Genomic DNA, 27,280 nt, shown 5'->3' with positions numbered 1-27,280 from the left:
AAGGACTTCCTGTGCTTTCTTCAAGGGGTTCTCTGCAACAACAACTTAGAACACATTCTGTGTCCTGGTTGGGACTGGGTAGCTAAGACACTGGGTTTCTGCCCTGGCAGGTGAAAGCAGCGTTTCTCCCCGCCCTATGATGCTGCATCAGGAGTTCCACATTCTCCACTGGGAAAGTGAGTAGCAGTTGGTGGTTTGCACCTAAGGGCTCCTGGGAACCTGTGATCTGAGTGGGGACAAACAGAACCAAAAGCAGAGTTCACAAACATTTATTTACACGGAATTCAAGTTACATATGATACAGTCTTTTTACACAGTTTAAACAGACTTGGTTTCTCTATTCTTACTACCAAAAGGTAAAGAAAAACATTTAACCATCTACTTCATTTTTTTTCTTTTTTTTTTTCCTTTATATAAAGTGAGATCATGCACTTTTCTCTTAACTTCGAAATCTTTTGCTAAGTGCAAATACTAGATTCTCTCCAGTTTTAAGGCAAATACACAGGGAGTGGCTAGGCAGTTTCTCAGACCAGGAAGCAGCCTGGGTCCCAGAGGTTAAGGTGTCAGCTGCCTGGGGATCCCTACTGGTCCACCCCTTATCCCTCTGGCCATGCACGGCACATAGGTTCTGGAAGGGCCACTAAGGACGAGATGCCTTGATGGAGACACATGTGTGGCCATAGACAGACTGAATTTCAAATGACATGACCCTGGCCTCATCTATCTGAGGGCCAAGGTCTGGGTGGCATCTGTTCCTCCAGCAACCCCAAACTGCCAGGCTTTTCACCTGGCCTCTTGGTGGAGTAACATGATGGGGGACTGGGTAGAACCAGAACTAGGTGCCCAGTCCAGCGGCTCATGGGACCTTGGAGGGGCAGTGCCTGGAGTAACCACCCACCTGTGGGGCCCCTGGAGAAGGACAGGGAACACAAATACACTAGTAGTTAAGGTACTCGGAGGATCCTGTCATGCAGCACGTGGCCCATCTTTCCAAGGCACTGACATTCAGACTAGTAGCACAGTTCAGGTGACCCACAGCAGGGCTCCTGACTCAGTGCTGTGTGTGCCCTACCCACACTCAGGTGACCATGGGCACCTCAAAGAGTTCTTCCTCCTTCCCACAGACGTCTTGCCACTTCCAAGTCTTTATACTCTGATAGTGGGGCACCCCCACAGCAATGGGAGGACAAGGATAGCCAATACAACTGAGAAAAACATCTGCGGCCAGTCCTGCTCTGTAAACAGGCTGGAGGGATAAAAAAAAACCTGGTCTGGACAGGAGGGGACACAGGCAGCGGGAGCATGGCAGGAACGTTCTCATCTGACTTTAGGGAAGGCAGCTGTTCTCTCATCTTGGAGCTGGGGCCTCACCCTCTGCCTGCTTCCACTACTAACTAATAAGGGAAACAGGTAGGCAGACAGGAGGGTTGCTGTGACAGTCATAGGTCCACTTCGGGCCCCTAGGGAAACCCAAAAACACCTTAGAGGAGATGCTGCTCATTCCAGGTCGGTGACAAGTGAAGTCTCCCCCAGAAAAGGGGTAGCCCAGGAATAAGTGACAGCTTTGCAAAAAGGCCCTTTGTCTGATGTCAAGTGTTAGGATGACTGGCTCTCAGCAGCTGCCAGCTGTTGGGAAATACTTTCAACCTGACTTCCAAGGATGGGGACAAACTTGAGTAGCCCACAAACAACTTAGCTCAAACTACATGAACAGGAGCAACTGCTTTGATAACATGAGAACAAAACTTGCGCCACAGACCAGTCTTGGAGGCTCTTGAACCTGAGTGGGCCTTCGGCAACAAGGGGAGGAGAGCCCTGACCTGGGGATGGTAGGCTTTGGGCTTTCATTGTCTGCTGGGGAGGGAATATGGCAAATGGTTAAAGGGCCTGCTTCATGGTCAGGGCCATTGTACTGGATGCTAAGATGGCACAACCAAGGAGTTGCCTGCCCTAACCCTGGCCCAGTGACAGTCGGCACCCAAAGGGTGTCAGACCTGAAGAATCAGTGGATCTGCAAAGGAAAGAGCAGGAGGGCACGAGCCCATCCTCAAGAGGAAGCAAAGACTCCACCCACCTAAGAAAGTGAGACTGGGTCTTCCCACACTCAGTGTACCTGGACAGGGCTTTAGGTGTCAGAAGCGATGCCGTGGCTGGGGGCCAAAGTGCATGGGCAGGTTGTGCTCCAGGGGCACATGCACATGGCCAAACTCATAGTTAACACGCACGTTGGGTAGAGGGGGTACATAGGGCGCGGGCACAGGCCCCATGTTGATGGGGAAGTTGTTGAACACAGGACGCACAGGTGGCAGGGGGAAAGGTGGGTGTACAAAGGCATAGGGCGGCATCTGTGGGTGCAGGTTCTGTGGGACAGGCCGTGGCAGGGCTTCCACCCGCTGGACTTTCTCGGCTGGCTTCTCCAGTGGGGGCCCGATGCGTTTAAAGGTGTTCTCTGCAAGGAAGATGGGGTTCAGTGGAAGCAAACATATAGCACTAACAATATATTTCTGCCTATGACTAGGGCACTGCCTGTCACTTCTGACTACCAAGGTTCGGAAGCCTATAGGGACAGCCTAGCATAGGAGGGCCACTTCTGACCCTCAGTATACTCTCCTCTGGGCCCAGAAATGGTGGTTCTCAAGAGTAGGCTGGATGCCAAATTCAAGACAATAGACACCCACTGCCTGTCAGAGCAAGATGCCAAAGGGCAAATCTACACTTTCCCAGTGGTCAGTCTCATAGCCCACAGAGGGTGGTATGTTGTTTATCAACTTGGAATAGCCCATGTGAGATGTCCCTTCATAGCCTCAGGACTTGCTATCATTTCTCAGTAACTTCCCTAGTGGTGAGTGAGGCAGTCTTCTTAGTCAGGCTTTTATTGGCCTCCAGAGCTCAAACACACTCTTGGGAGGGAGTGTCCCACTATGAGGAACCTGTAGCTTTCACTCTGTTCTCATGGCTTGAGCAGTAAGTAACCCCTGAGGGAGAGCTTCCATCCCACTCCCTAGCCCCATCTGTGCCTGGGAAGAACACTTGCCTCCATTCTTCCTTTTCTGTTCCTCTTCAGCCTCTTTTTGGATCTCCTCAATCAGCCTTTCATCATCTTCCTAGAATAAAAGCAACATCAATGGGTGGGCCTGCAACACTGTGTAGTAAGGCCATGGGGCAGAGGTTGGAGGCTGATTATTACACTTTACCATCTCCCCCATTCATCTTCCTTCACCAGCTGGTTAGCCTTCTAATAAGGAGGTCTCGGGGTTTTTGAGTGGGGTCTATGCCAGATAATGGTAGAAGGGCTAAAAGCCTGAGGCATTTCTAATCTCCATGCTGCAGCTCTGGGCACAGCAGGCCTTTGGACCTAACTCTGTGAACATAGGCAGGCTTGCTGAGTGGAAGCTGCCTGTGGCTCCTAGTGGTGGTACTGCAGCAGTGGTTGGGTCTCAGTGGGACAGAAAGGCGAGAACAAGTTGTCCCTTGTTGGGAAAGGAACTAGAGGCACCTTGCAATTGTTAGTAACTGGGTTGTTGTGTCATGTGCTGTTCTTGTATCTCCATGTGCTTAGAAGGAAACCTGGACTTTTGTCAGAACCATCATCACCCATGCTTGCTTCCTGTCAGGGGGCTAGGATCATCCCATTTTTGAGTAGCCTGCAAAGTGGCTCTCTAGTTTACAGTGGGACCAAAAAACTTCAGTTTTGAAAACCGTCACCAAGGGCTGGGTGTGGTAGCACATGCCTTTAATCTCTACCCTTGGAGGCAGAGGCAGGAGGATCTCTGTGAGTTTCAGGCCAGCCTGGTCTCCAGAGTGAGTTCTAGCGAAAGCTGCACAATGAAACTCTTTCAAGAAACTCAAAGGAAATCGATGGTAGACATCTTCTCTGGTCAGCTGGAGTCTCAAGGAGTGGTGGCCCATCGGAAGCAGGGCATAGCACTACAGTAGACTTTGACAAATCAACAGAACCAATTGGGAGCATGTGAAAAAGCTCACTAAGGGTTATGAAAAGCCAAATTTGTGGTGGCGCACGCCTTTAATCCCAGCACTTGGGAGGCAGAGGCAGGCGGATCTCTGTGAGTTCGAGGCGAGCCTGGGCTACCAAGTGAGCCCCAGAAAAGGCAGGGGAAAAAAAAAAAAAAAAAGAAAAGCCAAATTGGTGCATGCCTGTGATACCAGCACTTGGAAAGCAGAGGCAGGAATGCTGTGACTTCTAGGCTAGCCTGGGCTACTCAGTGAGACACTTAACCAAAGCTGAGTGTGGTGGTGCATGCCTGTAATACCAGTTCTTGGGAGGTGGAGTTTAAGGTCATCCTTGGTTACACAGTGAATTCAAGGCCATCTTGGGCTATATGAACCCAAAAAAACCCAAGAGGGCAGATGAGGGCAAATTTCAGTGAGGTTAAGAGTCACTTGGAGGCTGGAGAGATGGCTCAGTCATTAAAGGTTAGGCTCACAAGCAAAAATTAAGAGTCACTTGGAAATACTTGATTTTCTGCAGACTAGGTTATTGCAGCCTATCTTTGACAAGGTTGGTTTTCTTTTATAGAATTTAAAAATTACATTTATTTCTGTATTGTACATGTGGGGTGTGTGTATGTATGTAATGATACCCATGTGGAGGTCAGAGGACAGCTGGCAGAAGTTGGTTCTCTCCTTCTACCACAAAGGTCCTCAGGTCTGGCAGCAGGCTTCTTTATCACCTGCATGATCTTGCTGGCTCTTTTTGAGACAGGGTCCTACTCTGTAGTCTATGCTGATAACCAAGAAAGTTCTGAGATAAAGCCTGAAAGTGACAAAGACCACAGCTCTTGCTGTAGAAGTCTGTGTATCTACTTTGCAGGTAACTCAGGTCACAGCCAAGCAGTAATCAGTGACCTTACCACATGGCTATCGTGTTCCCCAAGTCAGGAATTACATTAGACTGATTTGTATCATACACTGCTCTGTTGACACACTATGCTGAACCTACTGCTGAACTGACTCAGACTTAGAGGATAGAGCCACCCAGACGGCATGTGTCATTATGCAGCATATTCCCTTAACTTGATAAAGAACTTTAGCATCTAGAGAGCTGTTGGAGTGGGTTCTGTGGCAACCTAGGTAACACCAGCAAATGCTCACATTCTCCAGGTCTCAATTGACAAGTAACAGACTTCGTTGAAATGATGCGAATTAAGCTTTCCTTGACATGGAGAATTCTATTTCTTTTTGGCTGCGGTGGGGTGGGGTGGGATGGAGGTTGTCCCAAGACAGAGTTTCTCTGTGTAATAGCTCTGGCTTTCCTGAACTCACTTTGTAGACCAGGCTGGCCTTGGAACTCGAGGACATTTGCCTGCCTCTGTCTCCCAAGGTGTGTGCTACCATGTCCCAATTTTTATTTATTTAATATGTATGAGTGTTTTTTTTGAGCTGAGGATTGAACCCAGGGCCTTACCACTGAGCTAAATCCCCAACCCCTATATGAGTGTTTTGCTTGCATGCATGTCTATGTATCACATTTGTGCCTGAGGAGGTCAGAAGGGGGCATTAGGTTCCCTGAGACTGGAGTTCATTGGGTTGTGAGCTGCTATGTGGGTAAATTGAATCTACTAGGGTCTCTGGAAGATCAGCCAGCACCCTTAAACACTAAGTTATCTCTATTTCTCAGTGGCTTTTTTTTTTTTTTTTGGAGACAAGGTTTCACTTTGAAAGCCCAGGCTGGCCTTATACTCATGGCAACATACCTGCTTCAACCTGAGTGTTGAGATTTTAAGTATGCGATATCATACACAGTTCTGTGCAGCTTTACAGTTTGAACAAGGTTTCCTGACTAACAGTAACACTTCATCCCTGAACACCTAAATGTGGTGCTGCCCATACTTCCTAATGAATGGTAGGAGGTGTTATTATTCCTAGCCACTTCTGGAGTCACATGACTGCATGCACTGTCAGCAGTCAGGAAAACTGCTTAGTCACTCTGGGCCTTACATCCTACATAATCCATGCACAGTGTGGTCACATAATTGTGTCCTAGCTACCTACATAAACCCATGCATGCACATGTGTGAGGTGACCTATAAAAACAGGGTCTTCCGGCTTCCTGCTCTCCCCACCCCCTTTCTTTTCGGTAGGTCTACCAACCTCCACCCTTTCCTAAGAAAACTCTTATAGTAAGTTCTGGTGTACCTTGTGTTTTCTCGTGCCTGGTAAATAACACCGACAAATAAATAAGAGAAGGAACTTAGAAATCATATTCCCAAGACAGGTGCTGGTGTTACATACCTCTCTTTAATCTTAGGACTGGGGAAGCAGAGGCAGGAGGCCAACCCGGTCTACAGAGTGAGTTCCAGACAACCAGAACTACACAGATAAACCCTTGAAAAACAACAAAAACCAGGAAATCACACATTCCAAGTCTGGTGTGATGTTACATGCCTAGAACCCCAGCACTTTGGAAATGGAAATGGGATGATCAGAGTTCAGAGTCATCTTTAGCTACAGAGCAAATCTGAGACCAACCCTGGCCACACGACACCCTGTTTAAAAACAACAACAACAACAACAACAACAACAACAAAACAACAACAACCCTCATTCATTCTAACTTTCTTAGAGCACAAAACTGAGGTCCAGAGAAAGTAACTTGTTCATACTTGGTTGGGTTGAAGTTGACTAGGAAGAATACCTTTTCTTTGTTTTTCAATACAGGGTTTCTCTGTGTTCCCCTGGCTGTCCTTGAAACCAGAGATGCACTAGCCTCTGCCTCCTGAGGGCTCAGATTAAAGGCATCTGCCAGCACCACCTGGCAAGAATGCCTTTTATTTGGGGGGGGAGGGGGAAGGACAGGGGAATTCATGGCTGATATGTAAAATTAAATTATAAAATAAAAATAATTAAATTTAAAAAATACCTTTTTAAGGGCTTATTGGGAAATGTTATCATTTTTACTATTTTCTACAGAGAAAATATTTTCCAGTCTCAAATAACTCTAGACTTTGGAATTATAATCTGTTTTTTTTTTTGAGCTGAGGATCGGATCGAACCCAGGGCCTTGCACTTGCTAGGCAAGTGCTCTACCACTGAGCTAAATCCCCAACCCTATAATCTGTTTTTATGTTAAAAAATTTTTAAGTGGAAAATGCTGAAGGATCACTGAACTCGATGTTGTATTTACATATCTATATCTGTATAAAACAATGATTATAAATGTTTGTTGAAAAAGGAGAAGTGCAAATGTGAATTTAACAAGAAGTTGTAGATTTTCTTTCTTTTTTTTTTTCTTTTTTTCGAGACAGGGTTTCTCTGTGTAGCTTTGCACCTTTCCTGGAACTCGCTTTGGAGACCAGGCTGGCCTCGAACTCATAGAGATCTGCCTGCCTATGTCTCCTGAGTGCTGGGATTATAGGCGTGCACCACTACTGCTCAGCAAGAAGTTGTAGATTTTCAACACTGTACACAAACTCCTTTGTTACAAATAAATATTTATGCTTTAAAAAAAAAAAAAAAAGAAAGAATGCCTTTTTTATCTCAGGGTCACTCAAATAATTTTCTTGAAGAAAATACACAGATAAGGAATGCTGAAGGTCCCTTCGTCCTGAAGGTTTACAGAGCATAGGGCAGGGTTATTCTCCTTCCGTCCTTCCATTTGTGAACCAGTATGTATGCACTGTGCACTGTCATGAAAGGTATAGGAGAGGACAGAAGCAGATCCATTAATTTAGCCAATTATGGGTGGAAAATAATTGGGAGAAAAAAAAATAACATCTGTTGAGAACAAGGTAGAGCCTAAACATAGTACCTCTGACTTTGAAGCCATGGTTCTTCTGGTCAATTGCTTATGCTCTGAGGTGGGAATGTCTAGACAGAACCTTGTTGTGTCTGTCACTGAGAATGGCTGGAACATACGAGACACAGCAACTTTATCACAACTGAAGAAAAATCAGTAATGTTAAAAAAACAAGAGAAGACTGGGGTGTAGGGTTGATTCTGACTCTTTGGTCTGAAGACAGATGGGACATTGGAGGCTCTACAGAGACATTCTAGGCCACCTGAGTGAGGCAAACTGGGAAAGGGCTTGCTGTGGGGCTGCTGGAAATGGAACAATGGGAGGAAAGAGGATGACAAGCTAGTCTTCCAGCTCTTTTGGCTGAGTCACTTACAGGAAGCTGGAGCCTGCCTGGCCAGTTACAGGGTAAGTAGTGGATATGACTCAACACCTGCAACTTTGGGGGCTTCACACCCAGGTTTGGTGGTCTAACCCTAACTCCCACCCAGGTAGAGGGATCTTCAATTGAGGAATTACCTCCATCAGACTTATCACAGGCAAGTCTGTGGTAAATTTAGTAATTCCTAATAACTTCAGAGAAAATTAAGGCACACTGAAGTTCTATGTAAGCAATCCCACCTTACAGCTTTGAACACTTGGCCACACAAACCATGGTTTCCAAGTCAGAAGTCTACTTCATTCAGGTTCTGTCTTTCTCTGAACAAATGTTATTTCCCCCGCTCCCAAATACTTTCAGTTCATGGTTGAGTTATTGGCTATAGAAGGCCAGGATATTAGTACATACAGGCTAGAGATGATGGTTCAGTTGCTAAGCACACAAAGCTCTCTTAAAGAGGAGGAGCTGAGTTTGGTTCCCAGTACCCACGGTGGGTGGTAGGGGCAGGGAGAGGCTCACAACCACCTAGTAACTACAGATCCATTATATCTGACATCTCTGTGGGCACCTGCACATATGCACACAAACATACACAATAAAAAATAACAAAGAGGGGCTGGAGAGATGGCTCAGTGACTTAAAAGCACTAGCTGCCCTTATAGAGAACCTACTCCTAGCACCCATATGGTAGCTTACACATCTGCCACTCTGGTTCCAGAGGATCCAATGCTCTCTTCTGATCTCAGTGGACAGCAAACACACATGTGTTACACACACATACATGCAGGCAAAACAGCCATACGTACAAAATAAAGGCAAATCTTAAAAAAAAAAAAAAAAAAAAAAAAAAAATCAGGCCGGGCAGTGGTGGTACATGCCTTTAATCTCAGCACTCGGAAGGCAGAGGCAGGTCGATCTCTGTGAGTTCGAGGCCAGCCTGGTCTCCAAAGCGAATACCAAGTCTGGGTCTAGAGCCCCAAGTTTAGGTCTTCAAGTAGGTCTTATTTAAAGAAATACACATAATTTTTGAGAGTGGATAGTAGAGCTCAATAGCACAATGTTCCATGGCATGAGCATGGCTCTAGGTTTAATCTCCAGCTCTGAAAACACAAACAAGATCCAACAAATCAGCAAGCAAATGAAAACCCTTAAGCAAACAAAAACCCTTAAACAAACAAGCAGAAACCAACCATCTACTGGTAATATCTTACCAGAAGCAACTCCTAGGTACATTTTGGTTTATTTCCAATGTTTTTTTCTGACTTGACTGACTGAGATTGCACACTGGACGGCTGCTCTGTACCTCCCACCTTGCACCATGGCTCATGTTCACACATTGGGACTGGTAGGGTACAGCCAAGAGGGCACTGAAGCCGGAGATCCAGCCCAAGCGAGAGTGCGGTGGGATAGGGAAGGAGGTCTAGACTTACAGACCCCAGTGCTCTATATAGGACCTCAGGCTATCTTGAGATCCATCTATACCTGCCTGCCTTGGCCAGGGACAACTGTGGGGAAGAGTCCTTCAGTGTTCTCTCCTGGCTCTTCCTGGGCCCTGAGCTGTAGAAGGCTGCTACAGGCCTGAACTGAGTTTTTCCCTGTGTCCTTTCTTACTTAGCAAGTGTAGATGTGTATCTATAGAGTTCCTTTCTTAAGAGCAAGGCCAGTTGATAGGAAGCAGTGGATACTGGTCAGTGTTGAAGCTGTACCAAAACAGACAAAGTCCCAAAGGAAAAAGGGGGAGGACATACCAGGTTGTCATGGAAGTGATCATGAAGTGCCTCTTTGACACCTACAGCTACTCTTAAGAAGCAAGCCCTTTCGACCCTCAGCTCAAAGAAAAAAAAAAAAAAAAAAAGCCAGCCCTTAGATCACCTGAATTCAGTGAGAATGGAGAAGGAAATATATGAAGCACCCCACTGTAGACCAGGGCACCCCAACTGCAAGGTAAAGGACAAAAGATGAAGGTTTAATGTGGAGCCTCACACCCAGCAGATCCTAGAAAGTGTGCTTTCAATAAAGACCCTTAAGAAGAGTGGGAGAGGTTTTATTTTCCACCCTTGAAATCTTTGAGCTCAGCAGGACACAAAAGGCCCTGGTAAAACTTGTTTCACATGCTAGACTCCTAGGCAGATGGGTGGGGAGAAGAGCTGGGCACAGAGTCTGAGGGAGAAAGCAGGGACCCAGCAGTTTTAGAAACTCACAGGAAGTGAGGCAGAAATCACCAGACAAGTTTTTATGAAGAGTGCAAAGACCTTTGCTTGTTCCTCAACCGCAAGTGCCACAGCTGTCCACACAGCGGGGTCTGGACAAAGAAACTGCAGAAGAGAGACTCCAAGTGGGGAGAAGACAAAGGCTGTCTTTGCAGGTCGGCTACTAACAGGCACTAGCAGTCACAGCTCATGGATTCCAGGATGGGCGCTTGAGCACTTGGCACGGAGCTGTCCCTGCTAAGGTCTTCTAAGACCCGATGAGCTCAGACTCTGATTTCTCATTACCTGCTTGCCTGCTGGCCAGGATCATGTGACCGCGGGTGACTTGATTTAGTTCTCTCTCCCTCTAGAAAAGTGACAGGCAAGCCTGAAGCGGCCTGACCCCAACCCCTTCCCCCCATGATTCTGGGGCCAGGATTCTGGTCATGTGTGTGGTCACAGCTGTTGTTAATAAACTTGCAAGGATTTTGTGAGGGCTTCCAAAGGGCTAGAGATTTAGTTTCAAATTATTCCCAGCTCAGTTGTGGGACTGCCTGAACAACAGCAGCCCCTATTCCCCACCCCCAGTTGTCTCCCTACAACAGGAAATTGGGGTGGTGAGGAAAGCCCAGCTCAGAGAGGCACATGCTGTGCAGAAGGAAATGGACAATGTGCTTGGGAGGAGCAAAGTTTACAAGGCTCCAGACCAGCATTTAGCTTCAGCAGCCATCTTCTTAGTCACAGAAGCCAGGCATACAAATGCATTTAACTAGGGTGCCTCCTCCATAAGGACCTGAGGCAGGTGGAATGTATCAAGTTTTGACTCCAGGCAGGGCCTGCTGGGCTCTGCAGAAGATGACTTGCATGGGCACAGGGAATCAATGGACTGCTGACCACCCTCACAGAGTCCTTTAGTGACCTAGTACCCCACCAAGGAGGTGGAGCTGTAGGGCCTCTCCTACCATCTGCAGTTGCTCAGCTGGGAAGGAGGCCAGTGAGTCTCCACATTACTGCAAGGCCTGCCTGGTTCAGGACTAAGACTCTGTGGGCACCTCTAGGACATCTCCCATTTTTGTGGAAGAAGCCTGATGGGCAGGAGACCTGGGCTTTCACTCTGGCTTCACCAAGTCCAGGATCCTAGACAGTTTTCCTAATCTGCAAAAGTGGCAAACCAATGCCCCTCCCATGCTGTCAAAATCCTACCTAACGTTCCCAAAGCATAGTGCTGTGTACTATGAGGGAAGTTTCACGGACACTTCAAATGATGACACCCACTCTCCTCACCCTTCTCTTTGTATTTTCTTATAGAAACAATGTGATTGAAGACAGTGAGTAGAAAGTTTTCTTTTTTTTCCTCCCTTAAATTTTGAGACAGTGTCTCTATTATGTAGCCTCAGCTGTTCTGGAACTTGCTATGTAGACCAGGCTGGCCTCAAACTCACCTGCTTCTGCATCCCAAGTGCCTGGATTAAAGGCCTGTGTCATCATGTACAGCTAGCTAGAAGGTTTCAAGAAGGACATGGAGGCTGATTGCTTTTTGGGTAAGGGATTGTTTTAGGTGTTTTAATTCTACAGATGAAGACTTACAGCAACATGGTAAGGGCTCCAAGAGATTAGGTCCATGTACTATAGTGAGATTCTTCTCTCTTACAGTTCAGAGAAAGAGGGAGGTTTTATACTATGTGATTGGTGGGATAGTCCATAGTACATGCTTTGCAGTCAGACTACCCGATTCTAGGCCAAAGGGGAGGAGTCTGTAGGCCTAGGGCCTGTGTGTAGAGCCAGGTATGAGAACAGGCTTTAAAAAAAAAAAAAAAAAAAAAAAAAAAAAGGTTAATAAGCTGGACATAGTGGTGTGTATGCCTTTAATCCCAGCAGCTGGGAGGCAAAGGTAGATGATTTCTTTGAGTTTGAGGACAGTGTGGTCTACATAATAAGTTCTAGGACAGCCAGGGCTACAAAAAACCGGAACAAAATAAAAAAATAGGCGTGGCCTTGGCTAACAGTGACCTGACCATTGATACGGGGCTCACTCTCTCCCCTCTCCCAAGGCAAGGATGTTATATAGCCCAGGATGCCTGTGAACTCATTACGTAGCTGAGGACAACCTTGAACTTCTCATCTTTGTCTCCATCTTGTGTCCTGGGACTGATGACAGGTGTATACCATCATGCTCAGTCTGGGGGAATAGAATAGAATGGCATTTCATGCATGCTAGGTCAGTACAAACTGACCTACATCCCAAGCCTTTCTTTTTATTTTTGTAAAAAATAAAATTTAAAAAGTTAAGGAAAAATGATAAGGGGCTGGAGAAATGGCCTAGATGTTAAGAGTTCAATTCCCGCTGGGCGGTGGTGGCACACGCCTTGAATCCCAGCACTCAGGAGGCAGAGGCAGTCGGATCTCTGTGAGTTTGAGGCCAGCCTGGTCTATAGAGTGAGATCCAGGAAAGACACAAAGCTACACAGAGAAACCCTGTCTCAAAAAAAAAAAAAAGTTCCCAGCAACCACATGGTGGCTTACAACCATCTGTAATGAGATCTGGAGCCCTCACCTGGTGTGCAGGCATACATGCAGACAGAACACTGTATGTATAGAAATATGAGAGAGAGAGAGAGAGAGAGAGAGAGAGAGAGAGAGAGAGAGAAGATATGCAAGAGAACTCTCCTTGCTAGGTTTCTATCTTTTCTTTTCAGTCCTCTCAAATCCACTTCTGCAGCCTTTACTATTCCTGCAGCTCCTCGTCCTGTCTCTGCAGGGTCACTAGAACCAGGGTCTCCAAGATGCTATAGCCACTGAGGGGAGAAGGCAGCCGGGGGACAGGTGACCTGGGGTAGGGGTAGAAGCTGAGTAACTATTTATTAACCACAATGTCCAGCCGGTTTCATCAGTGGAACCAGGACAAGAAAGGTGCCTTAGCACATCACCACAGCACTACATACATGGTGGTAGCTAAACATTGTGGTAGTTTCACGACTAGCCTTCTACCCTAATGACCAGGTGCTATGGCACTCCCTCATGAACTGGCAGGGAAGCCCTAGTGTTTTCTCAGAATAGGCTCCAAACACATATATTCAAAGAAGTCTGGTGTGATGGCTCACACCTGTCACCCAGCACTTGGGGAGATGAGGCAGTAAGTAGGAATGCCAAATGAGATCCTGCCTCAAAAACAAAACAAAACAAAACAAAACAAAACAAAACAAAACAAACCACCACCACCACCACCACCACCACCACAAACCCAAACTAAAAACAAAGCTCAGAATGCAGCTTAGTGGTACAATGCTAGCCTGACAGGTCTTAGGCCTTGGGGGGGGGGGGGGGCGGGCGTCTATCTCTAGCATTACAAAACACCACCACCACTACAGTCAAAAGGCCTAAACCCAAACCCAAGGCAAACCTGACTTTGTGGGGTTTTTGGGTCTGAGACAGTTTTACTTTGTAGCTTAGGTTGGTATCTAACTCTTGGTGATCGTCTTTTCTGTCTCCCAAGTGCTGAGATCATACAGGCATGATGTGATACCTAGCTCTTAGGACATATTTTTTATTTATTTATTTGCCAGCCTCAAACTCAGAGACCTGCCTGCCTCTGCCTTGTGAGTGCTGGGATTACTGACATGCATTACCATGTCAAGCCTTTAATAATAATGTTTACTTATTTTCTTTTGGTTTTTGGGGAGTGGGTGGTATTTTGAATTAAACCCAGGGCCTCCCATATGCTAGGCAACCTCTGAGCTATATATAGTCCCTGCTTCCTTGGGTTTTAAAGAGCATGTCGTCAACCTCACTATTCTAGAGCCTGGCCTGCCAAGCGATGCCCTTGTGAACCCAGCTCTAGTCGGGTATTCAACTCTGCGATTCAGTCCTGTCTCTGCAATTCCCCACTGCACAGCAACACCTGCTCTCCCCTCTTTTGGGCAGCACTGGGGTCTGAACACACAGCTTTGTACAAGCTATACAAGCACTCTACTACTGAGCTATGTCCCTTGTCCCACATTGCTCTTGTTTTCCCTTCTTCCTAAAGAAGGCAGCTTGCTTCATTACTTGTTTCTGGCATACTCGTGGCAAGGTATTTGTGGTAGCAAACAAAGAGAACTACTATTCACCATCAGAGCCCTTAGCACAGAGTCCATTCAGGCTCCTAAGCCACCTCTAGTCATTAAGGGCTCAAACTTCTCTTCACCCCAAGCTGTGCAGGAACAATTCCCTGCTGACAATGCGAGCTTCTTCCTGGCCTGCTGGTTAATGAAGCAGAGGCTGGGAGCAGGACAGTGCAAGCTTTGTCTCTGGTGATTCTGAATGGCTTTGTGTTCTGGGAGGACTCAGCAGATGCTGGGTTGGAATTCAATCCGTCTCCTGGTGAGAATCAAGGAAACCAGGCTGATCCTTGGTTTGATGGGAATGGGACAAGTGGAACAAAATTTCCACTATGGTTCAGAGGAATCAGGGAGACTACTATTTGCCTGACCTTCTTTTCAAACTCTGACTGACCACAGAACCTTCCTTAGGCTACAAGATGGCAATTCAACAAGAAAACAAGGACAGATACCTGCTATGGCAGACAGACAAGGTACAAAACAGAATTTAATGTAGGGGAAAAGGAGCCATGTAGGAGTGAGTGAGCAACAGTGTGGCTCCAAGCACAGCCCAGGCTACTAAACTCCCAGTCTTATGTGGCAATGCCCATTGTGCTGTTTGTAGAGATGAAGTACAGCTCTACAAAGAGCCCCAGCTTAGGAAAGACTCCATTTCCTCCTGAACCTCTAGAGATGCAAGCTAGAGAGGTGGTGGCAGGAGTTGGCGTAATGCCCAGGCCTATATCCTAACTACTTGAGGTGTATCCCTTCCTTTGTAGGCTGCCTCCCCACAACCAGCAATTTGGGAAGATAATACTTTCTACCCACAAAATCTCTGCTTTGTTCCATGGACCCCCTTGGAGATAGAGCACAGGCTTGCAGGAGGTTTCATTGGGTTGGGTGCTGCATCACCAGATTAATTCCTGAGTGAGGTTGGTCCCTCAACTTAGCACAGACACAATGAGCCTTAGGAACCTGCTCCCAACAATGTATTACTGATGAAGGCATGTCTGGCCCCCAGACAGTCACTGCTTTCCTTCTGTGGTGGCTCTGAGGGTGGTATGATTGGGGGGGGGGGGCTCGAGACAGGATTTTTCTGTGTAGCTTTGGAGCCTATCTTGGAACACACCACCATGCCTGGCTGGTATGATTATTTTTTTTGGGTTTTTTGAGACAGGGTTTCTCTGTGTAGCTTTGTGCCTTTCCTGGAACTTGCTTTGTAGCCCAGGCCGGCCTCAAACTCACGGAGATCTGCCTGCCCCTCCCTGCCTCCCAAGTGCTGGGATTAAAGGTGTGCACCACTGCCACCAGACAAAACTTTTTTTTTTTTTAAGCTAAGCATCGAACTAGCTGAGCTAGGCAAGCACTCTACCACTGAGCTAAATCCCCCCCCCCCCCCCCCCAGACAGGGTTTCTCTGTGTTGTTTTGGTTCCTGTCCTGGATCTTGAGCTATAGACCAGGCTGGCCTCAAACTCACAGATCCGCCTGGCTCTGCCTCCCAAGTGCTGTGATTAAAGGCATGCGCCACCACCTACCGTCCGTGATTTTTTTAAACACATATTTAAGTTAACCTCCAAGACCACCCTATCCATGGCTACTGGAGTGGTCAACTAGTGGCCTGGCTGCTTCTAGTGATATGTATACTGCACATTTCCGCACCAATGGTAGAAAAAGGCCTTTGCTTTGAGTGACAGAATCCTGGCTGGAACAGAGTTTTTAAGATACTTGGGTAAACACCAGTTTTTACAACCAGAAGATTGTACACTAAGGCACAGATTTTCAGCTCTGGGAGCTGGAAGCTGTGGCAACTCTAAGCAGCCTCATGTGACCAACACTAAGTGCCAAGCTGAGCAGCCACCCCTGAAATAGGCCACACCTTTACTATGCCACGCTGGCTCTGCAGTCCTCAGTCCTGGTTGCCAGCATGCCCTATGGTAATTGGTCTGTGGTCCCAGCTATCCATATAACTCTTTTCCGACAAGTCAATCTTTCATTTATTTTTTTTTCCATACTTGGGAGAAAACTGACATACATATGGCATACTTTGTATTATTCTAATCTGAGCACATATAAAATATGACATACATCTTAGTTTTGAGCCATTTAAAAATGTGGTTCTATATGTGCAATCTTTTTACAGAGCAATTTTGGAGACCTTTCTGAACTGGTCATTAGCATATTAGTTGATACACATTCAAATTTCTGTTCTTGCTGGGAACATGCATGTGGCCATAATCCTAGTTACTTGGAAGGCTTAGGCAGGAGGATTGCAAGTTAAAGTCTACCTAGGCCACACAGGCAGCACAGTGAGAACCCATCTCAACAACAAACTCCCTTTGTACACTGCTGCCCCAAGCTGGTTATGTTACTTCAATGTGCATGGTGCCACCTTCCCAATCCCTCAACAACATGGTTCCTACGAATGGAAGCAAACTTTGACAGGCAATATGTCACCTACATGTACTAGATATCAGTATCATAACCCCAACAGGCTGTGGTTAGGCAGGAAAGTTGGCAGCTTTGCATGAGCAGCTTCTCTGCTTCCTGTAACTCTTTTCAATTTCTTACCCATCTCTTCCAGCAGTAAACCGAGTTGACTCACAGAACATTTGTCTCTCTCAGAGCAAAGGGAGATTAGTTGGGCCCATCCTGACCTAAAATACATGCAAAGTTCCTATCTCTGGTGCTACTGAGGCTACAAGATTAAGATTTCTGCTAATGGAACCAAAGCAGAGGCAACACAAATTAGTGTCTATCTGGAAGCGTAACATTCTTGAGTTCAATAGGCTTCCTGTCCATTTTAGCCACTGGCAGTACATGATCCTAAAGACACAAACTCCTAGATAGTAAAACAGAATGCTAGGAGCAACTGATCCCTAGTGAGCTGCTACTCTAGTCCAGGGCTGTCCACTTCTGGACTCACAGAGGGAGTGAGGTATCTCTAGCTGTTTATAAACAGACACTTTCTCTTTCATTTTTGGGTGCTGAACCTAGGTCTTCCCATATGTGCTAGGCAACTGTTCTGCTAAGTCACAATTAGCTTTTGCTATTTTTAGTGAGTGTGTGTGTGTGTGTGTGTGTGTGTGTGAGACACACATGTGGAGGTCAGAGAACAATTTTAAGGAGTTGGTTCTCTCTTTCTACCATATGGCTTCTAGGATGAAACTCAGGTCACAGGCTTAGCAGCAAGCTCTTTTATCTACTGAGCCATTTCACTGGCCCCTCTCACTATTTTAGGCCCAATGTTATTTAAATCTAAGTTGATGATTCTTTTTTTTTTCCTTTTCCTTTTTCTTTTTTTTTTTGTTTTTTTTCAAGACAGGGTTCTTTGTGTAGTTTTGGTGCCTGTCCTGGATCTCACTCTGTAGACCAGGCTGGCCTTGAACTCACAGAGATCTGCCTGGCTCTGCCTCCCGAGTGCTGGGATTAAAGGCATGCACCACCATCACCCGGCGATGATTCTTTTTTTTTTTTTTTTTAATTTATTTATGCATATGTGTTACCTGCTTGCTATGCCTGTGCACTACACTAGTTCCTGATGCCTATGGAGTCCAGAAAAGGAAGCTGGATTCAATAGAACTAGAGTTATAGACAGTTGTGAGCTGCCATGTGGGAGCTGGGAACCAACCCTGGGTCCTCTGTAAGAGCACTGAGTGCTCTTAACTGCTGAGCCATTTCTCTAGCTCCTAAGTTGACAATTCTTTTTTTTTTTCCTTTGAAGCTGAGGATCGAACCCAGGGCCTTGCGCTTGCCAGCAAGTGCTCTACCACTGAGCTAAATCCCTAACCCTGACAATTCTTTTAAAAAAACTTTTTAATTATCTGAATTATCTGTCAATAAAGATCTTATATAGAAAAACTTTTATCATTATGCTGGGTACTGGTGGCGCATACCTTTAGTTTCAGCACTTGGAGGCAGAGGTAGGTGGATCTCTATGAGTTCAAGGTCAGCCTGGTCCACAGAGCTAGTTCTAGGACAGCCAAGGCTAGACAAAGAAACCCTGTCTAGATAAACAAAACAATCCCCCCCAAACAAACAAACAAACAACCCCCAAACCCACAACAAGAAACTATTTGTCTATGTATGTTGTGCTTGTCACAGGGCATGTGTGAAGGTCAGCGGACAACCTAGGAATTTAGCTCTTTCCTATTTTGTGGGTCATCTTACTGGCCCAAACACCAGTTTTTTCTTAGTCTGGTCCTAAGTTAGACCTTCTGTTCTATATAGTCATCATCTTGGTTTTCTAGAGGTACTTCTTCCTGTTTGGACAAGTATTCTATCCCAGCTGTCTAATGTTCCCTCCCAAACTGTACAGTAGACAATGTAGTCTGTAACACCATGCAGGGGCTCCAATGGCACTCAAACCTTCTCACTTGCCACAGTTCAGTACCTGTGAGCCACTCCTGCATTCTTTCTGGGCCACAAGACGGAATTTTATCTTCTTGGTGGCCTTTTTTCTCCTCTAGGTACACCAAGTACAAAAGTGGTGCATGGATAAATGTGCAAACATTCATACATATAAAATAAAAATGAATAAGTCTTAAAAAAAAAAAAGTAAGAATGAAGAAATGGCTCACATCTATAATCCTAAAACTTGAGAGGTGGAGGTCAGCCTATGCTATATGAGATTTAGCCTCAAAAACCAAGCTAAATCCAAATTGAAGAAATCAATAAATCAGTCATCACTCCATAATTAACATTTTTTTTTTTTTTTGAGGCAGGCAATGTAGCCTAGGCAATACTTTTACTTCAGTCTCCTGAGTGCCAGATTTATAGGAGTGAACTGCCATAGCTACCTAGTTTTCTTTTAGAGACAGGGTCCCCCAGACCCCCCCTCCCTTCCCTGCCACCACAGGGTTTCTCTGTGTAACAGCTCTGGCTGTCCTGGAACTTCATATGTAGACCAGGCTGGCCTCGAATTCAGAGATCTGTCTATTTCTGCCTCTGGAGTGTTGGGATTAAAGGTGTGTACCACCACGCCCAGCTGACAGGGTCTTTTTAAAAATTCTTTTCTCATACAATACATTCTGACCACAGACTTCCCTCCCTCCACTCCTTCCAGTTGCCACCCCCTCCCCACTGCTCTTCCATTTCCTTTCAGAAAAGAGTAGGCTTCTCAGTCAAACAAATATGGCATAACAAAATGCAGTAATATAGGCACAAATATCAAGGTTGGATGAGGCAACCCAGTAGGAGGAAAAGCTATCCTTTTTTTGTTTGGTTTTTTGAGACAGGGTTTCTCTGTGTAGTCTTGGCTATCTTGGAACTCAGTCTGTAGACCAGGTTGGCCTCGAACTCATAAGATCTGCCTATCTCTGCTTCTGAGTATTGGGATAAAAGGTGTGTACTACCACCACCTGGCTGTCTTTTGTTTTTAAAGATTTACTAATTTTATCTGTATGGGTGTTTTACCTGCATGTATGTATGTGTACTCCATGTGTGCAGCATCCTCAGAGGCCAGGGAGGGTATAGGAACCTCTAGAGCTGGAGTTACAGGAGGTTGTGAGTCAACAAGTAGGTGCTGGGTATGGAACATGCATCCTCTACAAGAGTGGCCAGTGCTATTAACTGCAGAGCCATCTCTCCAGCCACCTTGTGATAGTCAGGGTTGATGGTCTCATATAGCCTAGGAGGGCCTGGAACCTGTATGTAGTTGAAGATGACTTTGAACTTCTGATTTCCTTTCACTTTACTAGTGATGGGAGTGTAGGTGTGCACAAACACTCCAGGTTTATGTGCTGCTAGGGATGGAATCCAGGGCTTCATGCATACCAGGCAAACACTCTAACACTGATATACATTTCCAGCCCAAATAAAAATATTCTTCTAATGCTATTATTGTTTAAAAGATTTTATTTTTTAAAATTTTTTTATTTTTCTGGTTTTTTGAGACAGGGTTCCTCTGTGTAGCTTTGCGCCTTTCCTGGAACTCACTCTGTAGACTAGGCTGGCCTCGAACTCACAGAGATCCACCTGGCTCTGCCTCCCGAGTGCTGGGATTAAAGGTGTGCGCGACCACTGCCCAGCTATTTAAAAGATTTAAAAAAAAGATTTTATATGTATTATTGTTTTGCCTGCATTTATGTCTGTAAACCATGTGTATTCCTGGTGCCCACGAAGGTCAGAAGGCTGCATCAGATCCCCTAAAACTGGAGCCAGGGATGTATCACAATATGCTACTAGAAACTGAACCCAGGTCCTCTGCAAGAGCAACAAGTGCTCTTAATTGCTTAGCCATTTCTTTAGCCCCCTATATTATTATTCTTTTGTGGTTTTGGACATTGAACATAGTGCCTCTTGTGTGCTAGGCAAGTATTCTAATCTACAGAGTGATTTCCAGGACAGCTAGGGAAACATAAAGAAATCCTTCCTTGAAAAAACAAAGAGAAAAAAAGGCTGCTGATATTAAGCTACCTTTGCATTTCTCCAAGATATTGTATCCAATGTTTTTGCTTTCCTTTTTAAATTTTTGGGATAGGGTCCCAAATTCCCCCTAAAATAGCCTTAAACTTGTAACCCTCCTGTCTCATCCTCTGAATGTTGGAATTATAAGTGTGGGGTCATGTTTCTCTGTGAGGCGCCTGATAACTCTGCAGCACCCCCCCCCCCCCCCCCCCCCGAGCTGAGGACAGAACCCAGGGCCTTGTGCTTGCTTGCTAGGCAAGCGCTCTACCACTGAGCTAAATCCCCAATCCCTGCAGCACTCTTTCTAGTGAAAGCTGTGGGGCTCTGGTGGCACTACTGTGTTGTTGGTAACTCTCCGTTGCTCTGTATAACATTTCAGATGGCAGAGAAAATGTTTATTTCCTAGAAGGCCAGAGGAATTTGCCCACAAGACTTTTTCTGAGATGGGGCTCACCTCTGCTGCTTCGTTGATCTCAGTGATTTTCCTACCTCAGCCTCCCGAGAACAGCCACAAGGCTTGTCCACCACACCTAGTTGTATCTTGTGATGAGTATTTTTTCATGACAATCTCAGTTTTTCTTTTCTTTTCTTTTTTTTCCGAGAGAGGGTATCTCTGTGTAACAACAGTCCTGGCTGCCCTGGAAATCACTTTGTTAACCAGGCTGGCCTTGAACTCACAGAGGCCTCTGTCTCCCAAGTGCTGGGATTAAAGGCGTGCACAAGCACGGCCCAGCCCCTCAGTTTTTCTTGTGATTATTGGTTTATGTGATTTCTTGTATGTTTCTGTGAGTCAGAACCTGCCACATATATACAGAATATTTTCATTACAGAAATGTGTGGCTGTTTTCCCATATATGGAACTGGGCTGCCATGCATCTACTCACAGTGGGGTCGGTCCAGAGGGAGCACCTGGAACATTCTTGGCAAGGGGCTCCTGGAGAGCGAGGATGCTGGCAGAAATGGTCGTAGCCATTGATAGAAACTCGGCAGAGGTAGCACATCTGGGCACCACAGCGGCAAGACATGCGATTGCAGCCTTCTGATTTGATAAGGCCAGTCCCACACTTGTGGCATTTTCTAATGCGAGCAGCAGTCATTTTTTCTTCTCTGAGAAAAACAAAACAAAACAAAAGCACAACTGGAGTTGATAGGGAAGGCAAATGAAAATAATATGGAAATGAATATATTTTTCCCCCATGTGTAATGACTGAGTCTTCTGGTTATGTCCAAACAGTGAAAAGGGCCTGTGTTTTGGAGTCTGAGAACTATCAACTGTATTACCTTGGGTAAATTTTCCAATTGCCAGAAGACTCAGTTTTTTTCACTTTTAAATTGGGAAAGCATAACATTCTAATGATGTTTTTGGAATCCAAGTAAGATTTAAAGCCAAATATTTGGCACAATGCCTGGCACTTAACATTTAGAAAAATGACTTCTTCATTCTAGAAATCCAACAGGATGATAACACGGAGAAGAAATTCAGCTTCTTCTTCTTCTTCTTTTTTTTTTTTTTTTGGTTTTTCGAGACAGGGTTTCTCTGTAGCTTTGGAGCCTGTCCTGGACTAGCTCTGTAGACCAGGCTGGCCTTGAACTCACAGAGATCTACCTGCCTCTGCCTCCTGAGTACTAGGACTACAGGCGTGCGCCACCACCGCCTGGCTAAATTCAGCTGCTTCTTAAACCAAATTTTATTTACACAAAGCTAGTACCTAAGAACTGGGAACCCAAACCTTATACAACCTGGGCCTCTGAACACTTGGCCTGAGAATGAGCAATCCTATGGCCAGTCTACTACTTCCCTGTTGAAAGAGCATGTCAAAAGTTCACACTCAGTTCCCTGCTGGGGATATCTTTCTGTATGCTATGAACGTGTTCCTCTGATTAATTGATAAATAAAACGCTGATTAGCCAGTAGCCAGGCAGGAAGTATAGTATAGGCAGGACAAGCAGAGAAGAGAATTCTGAGAAGTGGAAGGCTGAGTCAGGAGACGCTAGCAACTGCTGCCATGAGAAACAAGATGTAAAGTACCAGTAAGCAACGAGCCACGTGGTAACTTATATATTGATAGAAATGGGTTAATTTAAGATATAAGAACTAGGTAACAAAAAGCCTGAGCCATTAGGCCGAACAGTTTAATTAATATAAGTGTGTGTTTATTTAGGTCTGAGTGGCTGTGGGCCTGGGTGGGACTGGAGATTAACTCCAGCTACAGTTCCCACAAAGTGAGACTGTTTCTAGAACCATCTGAACTGACAAGGAGGGCACGCTACTTTTTGCCAGGAACTTCTTGTTGTGTTTGTATTTTTACAGTGCTGCTTCCAATTATAAACCAACACCTTTTACCTTTCTCTGTTTCACTGAGGGCCTTCAAAAGGCAGAGGGAAGGGAGGCGGGGTCAGAACAGGCTACTGAGACAAAGGGTGGCCAGCTACAAGATGAACCAGTGAGGGAGTTCAGTGTGCAATCTAAGAGGTGAGTCTAGGCAGGAAGTGCTTCCACTGCACTACAGATATTTAAACACTGCTGCAGTTTCCTCCCTAGACATCAGACCATGTATCTAAAAATAGTAATATGCATTAGAAAACTGGCTGCTACTTACTTAGGCCCAGTCTTTTAGTGGCCTGAAATGAAGAAAGCAGAACTTTAGCTTGGAAAGAATTTATACCTAGTTCAAGTTACAGAAGAACACATGATTTCTAAATTTTTTTGAACCAAAAGACCAAGCTTAATCAATTAATTTTTTGGAATCAGGGTCTCACTAAGCCTTGGCTGGCCTGGAGATTCACCACATAGGCCAGGCTGGCTTCAAATTCATAGAGAGCTGCCTGTCTCTGCCTCCTGTGTTGGGCTTAAGAGTGCGCCCAAGAGACCAGATTTAAAATGACTTCATTACTACTGCCAACTGAGAGTAGTGCATGAATTGATGAATTTATTTACTGAGCAACTGTGAATATACTTCTCAATGTTGCTCATTAAGACTCAAGGTTCTGCCAGGATGTAGTGGCACATGCCTTCAATCCTAGCACTTGGGAGGCAAGAGGCAGGCAAATCTCTGAGTTCTAGGCCAGCCTGGGCCACACAGAGAACCCCTGTTTTGAAAAACCAAAACAACAACAAAAACAAACCAGAAAAAGCAAGAATAGGCTCATACCAAAAAAGAGAATGTGCTGCTGGATGAAACTGAGAAGCCATAGTTGCTTCTTTTGTTAGAATGATCCAGCAAGAAGACTGTGATCTAGGCAGGAAAGAGTCCCACAGGACGTGCTTCAGAAGTAGGACAGGAAGAGCAGCCTAATTGAGGCAGGCTATGTTCCACAGGAAGACTCAGGGACATCCTCTGTGCAGCAAGCTGACACCCCACGATTCTGCCACTGCTTGTGCTTCACTACCCAAGGATAACAGGAAGTAATCTTTGTGGTTCCACCCCCCCCCCATGCCAAGATCTTACTATGCAGATAAGGCAGACTTCAAACTCACAGAGACCCACCTACCTCTTTAAGTGCTGGGATTATAAATGCATACCACAACTAGCTTAGGACAACTTCTTTAAAAAATTAAGAAATAGGGTAATAGCTCAGTTGGTAAAGTGCTTGCCATATATAAGCATGACTTGAATTGAGATGTGTGGCAGTACAGTATACGTGTCTTAGCCAGGTACTGGAGAGGTGGAGACAGGAAGATCCTTGGGGTTTGCTGGCTAACCAGTCTTGCTGAATTGGTGAGTTTTAGGTTCAATAGGAAACCCTAACTCAAAAAGAGATAGGGTCTTAGCTGGGTGGTGGTGGTGTATACCTTTAATCCCAGCACTTGGGAGGTAGAGGCAGGCAGATCTCTGAGTTTGAGGCCAGCCTGCACTATAAAGTGAGTTCCAAGATAGCCAGGGCTATACAGAGAAATTCTGTCTCAAAAAACCAAAAGAGACAGACAGACAGGGTCTCATTTTGTGTTCTGGCCGGCCTGGAATTTGCTATGTAGGACAGGCTGACATCTAAATCACAGAAATCCACCTGCCTCTGTCTCCTTAGCACTGGAATTAAAGGTGTGCCCACCATGCCGAGCACATAAATATTTTTTAAAGGGCTTTTAACTCAATCTTTGTATGAGTGTTCTGCCTACACCTATGTGTGTGCAACATGTACATGCTTGGTGCCCATGAAGTTGAGAAAACAATGTTTTTGATTTTTTTTTTTTTTTCAATTTTCCGGAGCTGAGGACCGAACCCAGGGCCTTGTGCTTGCAAGCACTCTACCACTGAGCTAAATCCCCAACCCCAGAAAACAACGTCTTATCCCCTCAGACTAGAGTTATATAGATGGTTGTGAGCCACCAGGTGGGTGCTGGGAAATGAACCTGGGTCTTCTGCAAGAGTGTGCTGGCTCATTTTATATCAACTTGACACAAACTAGAGTCATCTGAAAGGAGGGAACCTCAATTGAGAAAATGCCTCCATAAGACCCACCTGTATGGCATTTTCTTAATTAGTGATTGATGCCCCCCCCCCCATCAGCTCCTGCCTCCAGGTTCCTGCCCTGCTTGAGTTCCTGTCCTGACTTTCTTCAGTGATGGATGGACTATGAATGTGGAAGCGAAAGCCAAATAAACCCTTCTCTCAGAGCGGCCGCAGAGGCAGGATGAGCGGTGGCAGAGACGCAGTTTTAATAAAGACCAGAAACTGAACCATTACACGCGGAAGAGTTAGTGAAAACAAGGAGAATAAGAACATGGAACAGGGACGCCTTCAACCTCAGCACCCAGGGAAGGAGCCATCTCCGTGAGACGTGACCAGAACGGATAGGAACACTCAGTTTGAGGCTAACCCAGGGCCCAGCTGCCGATCCTGCAAAACCCAACAACTTGGGGGTGTTGGTGGGATTACCCTACTAAACAATCTGCTCAGCTGAGATCCATTCAGGAGAGGATTCAGAATCCTACAGTCTGCAGTCTGAGGAAACAAGATCAGCTGAGGAGTTGACGAAGGAGCAAAACCTGACCTGAGAACATTAAAGAAGGCACCGCTCAGCCACTGAACCAGATCACCAGAATCCTAAGCCCCTATCTCCACATTGGCAGATCAGGTCTCTAGCCCCTAGGCCCTACTCATCAGAGTCCCAGGGACCAGACAGCTACCCTTCCCTGGTCCCCCACCAAAACAAAACAAACAAAAAAACTAAAACCCCAAAAGACAATAAACAAAAAACCAACCCCTATGAACCTAACCACCACTGAAACCATAAACACACCCTGCACCAACTAGGAACAACTGCTTCCTGAGACAGAACCCACTAACACTGATTGGACTAAGCTGCTCTTGAAGAAACAGAGCCCAACAGCACCGATGTAACCAAGAACTCCTAGTGGACCAAGACTAACAATTTGAACAAGAAAGAGAGGCACCTTCAGACACAGACACTGCCTGCACTGACACCAATGCAAAAATACAGGCAACAACATCAAGACCTACATGACACCATCAGAACCTAGGGACTCTACACCTGCAAGACCTCAACATACCAAGGCAGAAGAAGCAGAAGAAATCAATCCTAAAAATGACTTTAAGAAGATGATAGAGGCCCTTAAAGAGGAAATGAAAAACTCCATTAAAAAGGAAATTAAAAATTCCCTTAAAGAAATGTAAGAAAAAAACAAACAAAAATTGGAAGAAATCAAAGAAAGCCAAGAAAAAGTAACTAAACAGATGAAGGAAACAATTCAAGATCTGAAAATTGAAATTGAGACAATAAAGAAAACACAAACTGAGGGAATGCTGGAAATAGAAATCTTGACTAAACGAACAGGAACTACAGAAACAATCATAACCAACTGAATCTAAGAGATGGAACCGAGAATCTCTGACATTGAATCCTTAAGACCCACATTATAGAAAAGAACTGATCCCTGCAAATTGTCCTTTGGCCTGTATATATGTGCCACCATACTCACGCACACACACACACACACACACACACACACACACACACACACACACACACACACACACACACATTACAGAATGGGAAAAGACCTTTACCAACCCCACATCTGACAGAGGACTGATCTCCAAAGTATACAAAGAACTCAAGAAACTAGACATCAAAATACTGAACAATCCAGTTAAAAAATGGGCTAAGGAGCTAAACAGAGAATTCTCAAAAGAAGAATCACAAATGGCTGGAAGACATGTAAAGAAATGCTCAACATCCTTAATCATCAGAGAAATGCAAATCAAAACGACTCTGAGATAAGACCTTACACCTGTCAGAATGGCTATGATCAAAACACTAATGACAGTCTATGTTGGAGAGGATGTGGAGCAAAGGGAACACTCCTCCACTGTTGGTGGGAATGCAAACTTGTACAACCACTGTGGAAATCAGTATGGCGGTTTTTCAAAAAAATTGGGAATTAGTCTACCTCAAGACCCTGCCATACCACTCTTGGGCATATACCCAAGGAATGCTCAACCATACCACAAAGAT

General features: G+C 45.4%; 1 protein-coding gene across 4 annotated transcripts in view; it reads right to left on the bottom strand.

The window, feature by feature from the left end:
• Nucleotides 1-253: 253 nt before the first annotated feature.
• Nucleotides 254-27,280, bottom strand: part of Rnf216 (ring finger protein 216) — a 136,220-nt gene continuing 109,193 nt past the window's right edge. For all 4 annotated transcript variants that reach the window (XM_036172146.1, XM_036172149.1, XM_036172148.1 and 1 more), the window contains 3 exons: nt 21,688-21,910; nt 3,035-3,104; nt 254-2,449 (listed from right to left, as the gene is read on the bottom strand). In XM_036172146.1, coding sequence (XP_036028039.1) covers nt 2,133-2,449; nt 3,035-3,104; nt 21,688-21,910 — 610 coding nt within the window. In that variant the 3' untranslated portion in view covers nt 254-2,132. The remainder of the gene's footprint in view (nt 2,450-3,034; nt 3,105-21,687; nt 21,911-27,280) is intronic.

This window comes from Onychomys torridus, chromosome 22, assembly GCF_903995425.1.
Source record: "Onychomys torridus chromosome 22, mOncTor1.1, whole genome shotgun sequence".
NCBI lineage: Eukaryota > Metazoa > Chordata > Mammalia > Rodentia > Cricetidae > Onychomys > Onychomys torridus.
Note: the sequence above shows the minus strand (reverse complement) of the source record. Positions and strands in the feature narration are given on the sequence as shown.